Source organism: Gadus morhua, chromosome 20 (assembly GCF_902167405.1).
Source record: "Gadus morhua chromosome 20, gadMor3.0, whole genome shotgun sequence".
In the NCBI taxonomy this organism is placed as follows: Eukaryota; Metazoa; Chordata; class Actinopteri; order Gadiformes; family Gadidae; genus Gadus; species Gadus morhua.
Window position 1 is genome coordinate 11,261,846 of NC_044067.1, and position 6,128 is coordinate 11,267,973.

At 44.3% G+C, this 6,128-nt stretch overlaps 1 protein-coding gene across 1 annotated transcript; it reads right to left on the reverse strand.

Moving 5' to 3' along the window:
- Positions 1 to 380: 380 nt before the first annotated feature.
- Positions 381 to 4,528, reverse strand: cnga4 (cyclic nucleotide gated channel subunit alpha 4). The gene is made up of 7 exons (XM_030343730.1): positions 4,002 to 4,528; positions 3,663 to 3,764; positions 3,453 to 3,559; positions 2,362 to 2,945; positions 1,959 to 2,204; positions 1,468 to 1,633; positions 381 to 1,144 (listed from the first exon to the last, which is right to left on the reverse strand). The coding sequence occupies exons 1-7, from the start codon at positions 4,142 to 4,144 to the stop codon at positions 408 to 410; spliced, it is 2,085 nt and encodes a 694-aa protein (XP_030199590.1). The 5' UTR covers positions 4,145 to 4,528; the 3' UTR covers positions 381 to 407.
- Positions 4,529 to 6,128: the final 1,600 nt, after the last annotated feature.

Consider the following 6,128-nt stretch of genomic DNA (forward strand, 5'->3'; position numbering starts at 1 on the left):
CACGTCAGCCCTGCGTCATTAAAGGGACAGGACCATGCATTGAAAGGACCACAAGTGTTTGTGTTGGGTTTTGGTGCAGCAAGTAATCGTCTCATACACGTGGTAGACTTGAGTGATGATTACTTAAAATACATAGCGGGCAGGGCAGTCTATTCGTCTATCCTTTTTTGCAAAGATTGAAAGGATGTATCACAAACAGCCTCTCAGTATCCTGTTGGCTAACAATTCACAGAAGACGATATAACACCAATAGGCCTATAATGCCGTTATAAAATTCCAGCTGACCATTCTCAGTATTTTTTTTATTAAATGAGATGCATATCAAAACACAACGATCATGAATTTGATTAATATACTTTTATTTTTTGTTTTCACCTTTATCATCATTATTGTGGTTCAACTTCTTCTCATGTTGGTTCTGTCTCGCTGTGACCACCAGGATCTCCGTCTGCTTTAGCGGCTTCATCATCATTTGTATTTTCTTCTCTTTTCTCCCGGCTGCCCTTTTCATATTTTTCCCCTTTATCCATGTCATCTACAATTCTCTCAAAACCTTGCTTCTCTGTCTCTTCCTTTGTGCTTTCCCTACACACTCCATTTCCCTCTTTGCCCTCATTGTCACCATTCCCCTGCCCCTTCGCGCTCCCCTCGCCTACCTCCTCCTCTCCCTCTGCCTCTTCTCGCTCCCGGTCCCCCTCCCTTCCCACCCCCTCCCCTCTCCTTTCCTCTCCTGCGTTCCCATCCAGCTCCCCATCTCCTTCCCCTTCTCCCCCCAGCTCCACCAGGGGTAGTTGGTCCATCTCATCCACCTCCAGCTCCAGCAACTCCACCCTGCCCTGCATCTTGCGGTTGCTGGACTCCAGCTCTGACATGAGCCGTGCCAGCTTGGTCTGCAGAGTGTCCAGGTTGCTCTCCAGCCGGTCCAGCTTGATCTCCACCTTCTCCGTCTCCGTCTGCTGGCCCTCCGCCGACTCGTCCAGGATGCCCATCTTGGTGAGGATCTGCCGGCCCTTCTCCTCGAGGTGTTGCTTGGCGACCGGGAACTCGGAGAGCACCACACTCAGGTCCTCCTTGGACAGACTGAACAGGTCAGAGTGGCCGATGCTGCGGATGTTGGCCGTGCGGCGATTGCCTGATTTGTTTCCTGTTATAGCAGACAGACAAATGGAGACTCCTGAGCGATATGCCACTCATGATGTTTGTGGGTTGGTTGGATGGTCGTGTGTTGTAGTGTGTGTGTGTGTGTGTGTGTGTGTGTGTGTGTGTGTGTGTGTGTGTGTGTGTGTGTGTGTGTGTGTGTGTGTGTGTGTGTGTGTGTGTGTGTGCGTGTATCTGTGTGTTTGTGTTTGTGTGTTTGTGTGCACGTGTGTGTGTGTGTGTGCACGTGCATTTGTCCATCCAAGTTCGTCACTTCATTACCTTAACCCAAATATGTATTCTAAGTACGATTTTCATTAGAATTCTTACCTTTAATGTTAAGAATGCTAATTTCCCCAAAAAAGTTCCCATCACTGAGCACAGCATACTGTGTGACTCCATCGTCTGCCACCACTGCCAGTTTGCCCTCTTTAATGATATACATTTCGTGGCCCACATCTCCTTTCTTGCAAACATACTCCCCGGGACTGTACACCTGCAGGACACAGTCATGGAGATGGAGATAAAGAGTATTGATTAAGCCTTTATCATTAATAATGTTACCCATCCATCTGATACTGTATGGTGAAAACAACACATCCCCTATTTATTATAGTAATAGTATACTTATTATAATATAATATATATATTTATTATAATATAATAGAGTAGACAGAACAACACATACGACCATGAGTAACCGTCGCAGTTTACTGGTCATCTGATTGAATTTATTAGATAATACAATCACCTGGTTTTATACGCCAGGCTAGACCACAACTAGCATGGATGGATACTTCACTCATCGTTTGACCTCTGACCTGGGGTGTGAGTTTCAGCACGAGCTCCTCTAGCAGGCTCTTCTCACAGTTCTGGAAGATGGTGACCTTGGAGAGGGTGGGCAGGTGAACGCTGACCGCGATCTCCGTCTGCAGCTGAACAGGCAGCTGCTTGAGGATCTCGTTCTCCCGCGTGATCTTCTTGTTGATGTAGAGGTGCTGGTACCAGTCGCTGACTCTCTTACGCAGGTCCTTACTGATGTGCCGGCTGCGCAGGTAAACCTTCACCTAGAACAGCAAAGAGAAGAATGAGAAGAAGAATCACGTTGATTAGTTTAAGAAAAGGCCTATACAATTTCAGTAATTTAAATAAACAGGCACAGGGCAAAGTTTTAGACTTTGCTCATGTTACTTCATTAATTTTACCATTCAAGATCTAGCTCACCAGCTCGTGGTTTGGGAAAAAGACATTATCACGATCCCTTAAATTTGTGATAACGTTCCCCACGTTCCCCACGATCGACGCAAACACCAGCACGGCGATGAGCAGGTCGGCAATCATGAACAGGTACTCCTCTTCTCTGTCTGGCAGGGGCGTGTCTCCCACCGTGGTGAAGATCTGAGCGGAGAACCAGAAGCAGTAGAAGTACTGCCGCCTCATGGAGTTGAACACGGGCCGGCTGGCGTTGGGGTACACCCAGCGGTCGGCCCCCAGGCCAATGTATTTGGATAGTGCAAAGTACAGGCAGGCATTCCAGTGGATCAGGACAAAGATGTAGAGCATGAGCTTGGAGATGCGGAAGGTGTTTGGGTAAGAGGTGCGTGTCTCCATGCGGTCCAGGGCCTCACCCAGGCGGGTCATATGCAGAAAGCGGTTGACCCTGACCAGCGGCGTGTTGATGTCAAAGCAGAGGTAGAGGAGGTCCGTGGGCAGCAGGGAACACAGGTCCAATTTAAAAATAAAAGAGCGCAGGTAGCGCTTCTTGAGCTGAGCTTTGTCCTGGATCAGGATGCCCTGCTCCAGGTATCCTGTAGAGAGCAGCACAAGTCAAAGTGAATGGTACCCATTAGGAACGGGATGGAGATACTTGTTAAGATTTCAGGAAAACTATCCAGACAAACCTAAATCCGAATGCTTGAAACTATAAATACACTGTCAGTGTCTCATCACTCCTTAAGCTGCAAATATTCTCAGTTTTAATTAAATGAATGGATGATGTGAAATGAATAGCACATGTCTTTGACTCTCAGATTACAGACCTTCCCTGATTGGACTCTCATCTGATTTTTGGGGACATTTTCTTTTGACATTTTATGGACTGGAATTGAAATATTTAATAGCAAAGGTAAAGGTGTGAGGGGAATGTAGGGTGTATTTGAACTTGAAAGACAATCCTGCTCTCTAACACACAAGCTAACAATGCAATGCAATGTTAAAAAACAATATAATGTTGATGTGTCATCACATCAAGCAAAAACATAGGCCTATATCAGAAATTTGGAGTTTCAACAATAAATAGATCCATATGTAATTACCAGTGCGAAATTTTATGACCATGTCAGCTGCAAACATCAGGTCAGCGAGGTAGTCCAATGTTAGCCAAACACCAAGAAAGTTCATCTGAATTTGTTCAAAGCATGTCCTATGAATGCAAAGTCAAAAACAGAACAAAGTAGTAAACTGTTGAATTGAAGAAGAACCAAAGGAGATTGCTGGAATCATGCAGGACTATGCAGTTCACCTACCTGCAGATAATGATCACGGCATTGTAGAAGATGGGGATGGTCATAACTTGTAGCCATACATAATAGAATTCCTCCGATGGATCAATGATCCCCTCTGTCAAACTTTCCATTGTAACAAAATATAAAAACAGATTACAATAATGATTGAAGTGCTCAATCAAGAATAACATATGTAAACTTGTGTACAAGCTTTGATTACATTTGAACATTTCAAATGTTTGTAATACATTCTTAATGTGCAGGTATCTAAAACTATTAAAGCAGCAACAATAATGTTCAATTGTTATAAATAACATATAAGAAATGGTGGCTGGTTATATTGGGTATGAGGATACTCACTTCTTTTTAAACTTCAGAAATATGTCTTTCTTCCCCACTTCCTTCTTGTCCTCTCCCTCCCCGGTCACCTTCTGTGTCTGCCGCCATCCGATTAGCCTCTGCCAGTGGTTCCTTGTGATCTTCGTGTCCCCTTCCTTCTCCATCCTCACTCACGGTACACTGGTCGTTCACATTAATACATGTTCTCTCTCGTGTCCGAAATGACCTTTGCTCCTTGTGTGTTGACGTGACTATGAGTATAACACATAGCAACGGCACTGAGAGTACCTAAGTGTCACCTGGAGATGATGCTGGTCTCCATGGGAGTGGAGCCACAACAGAGGCCATGGGGTCTCTGGGGAGTTTGTCTTCAGTCTTAAATCTTTAAGTCTCTGTCAAATGGTTAGTTAGTTAGTTTGTTCATATTGTGTAATTTCTGAAGATTCTACAAAAACTACTGTAGTCTCTCATTCTTGGATTTATGCTTTTTACATTGAAGAGTTTGTAGGAGAAGCCCACCTAAAAACATACAGACCGATCACCAAGTAGAATTTGGATTAATTCATAATTCATATATTACTCAGAATGTAATAATCTCATATTTTTCTTCTTAAATGAATGGCGTTAATATAAATTTACTGTGTGTATTTTTGGTTTCGTCCTGTAGATGTCTCCCTTGTCTTGCTGTAAAATCCATAATCTAGTTTATCTTGAATTGATCAAAGGGTAAAAATACCAAAAGAAAGTTAGCCTGGAAATTATGATTATCGTTTGCTAATAATCATAATTACTATCGTTTGCTGTTGCCTTACTCAGCGTTCTAAGGCTATTATGATGACTCCTGTGTGAATGGCTCTTGAGAGCCGATTTGACAGCAGTCGGGTAAGCGGAAATAGATTCCCATATTCTATCACCTGTCACATATCATACTACCAGGAATGGTGCCATGAAAGAAGAATAACTTTTAAATTGCATTTTTGGTTTGTGATGAGGTACAAAATACGGGGCAAACTAGAAACCCAGTGTGTGTCATCATCATTGGTTACTTGCCGGAAAATGGATGTTATTTTTGCAACTATGTGTCTGTGTAACTGTAATTTATTTTTCTGTAATTAATCATATGTTGGTTTATAACCTGACCAACTTTATGCTTGAGAGATTTGTGAGATTGTAATAAAAGACCAAACACATCATTGTGATGCTAAATTAGACATATGTCTTAGTTGGAACTAAACTAGTACCCTGATTCTGTCGTGCCAGCAACATGGCAGCACTGATGAGAGCTCCTTCCAGCTTCCTTGCTTTTTGTGAGCTGAACACCTTCTACACTCGCTTCGAGAGGGACAGAGACACCCCCCCCCAATGAATTGCCTTCATGGAGTGCTAAGCTCACCTCCAAGGTGAGGTTAACTTCTCAAGTCGCCAGGCGAAGATAGCATTCCAGGTAGGGCCCTCAGGGGCTGGTCAGCTAGAAGAGGTCATTAGGGACATCTTTAACCCCTGCCTTAGTCTGTTCTCAACACCTGCTTTCAAAGTTACACCATTGTCACTTTGCCCATGTATTCTAAGCACTAATTTAACCTGCATGAATGACTACTGTCCTCTAGTGTTGACCTCAGTCATTATGAGTGGCTGCCTACCACCTTAAACTATGCAGTTTGAATTTTCGGGTCAACCAATGCATGGACAACGCCATAGCCCTGCAGCACACCAGTACAAAGAGAACATGTATAAAAAGACGGCTTTCGATACCATCATCCCCTCCAGAGTGGTCTTCTAGGGGAAACAACCAGGGACTTAACCCCTCCCTATGTAGATGGATCTACAACTTCCTGACAGGGAGTCTCCCTGGGTGGGGAGAAACAGTGACCGAACCCTGCTCCCTGGTCATCATCAACACACGCATCCCCAAGGGATGTGTGCTCAGTCCCCCCCTGTTCTCCCTGTTCACACATGAAACACATTGATTGCAAAACAACCATCGCGGGCCTGCGGAACCCTGGTAGCATGGTGTCAAGACAAGCCAAGACAACAGCCTCTCTCTCAACGTCAGCAAGGCAAATGAGATGATTGTGGACCAGAGGAGGCTACGGGAGGGGGAACGTGCACTCATACACATCAATGGAACTGTGTTGGAAAGGGTGCTGC

Excerpts from the sequence above, each read along its gene's own strand:
- cnga4 (XM_030343730.1), bottom strand. The coding sequence starts at position 4,144 with ATGGAGAAGGAAGGGGACACGAAGATCACAAGGAACCACTGGCAGAGG. Across the intron at positions 2,946-3,452 it reads GGTCATAAAATTTCGCACTG|GATACCTGGAGCAGGGCATC; the intron begins GTAATTACATAT and ends TGCTCTCTACAG. Across the intron at positions 1,634-1,958 it reads TGCTGAAACTCACACCCCAG|GTGTACAGTCCCGGGGAGTA; the intron begins GTCAGAGGTCAA and ends TGTGTCCTGCAG.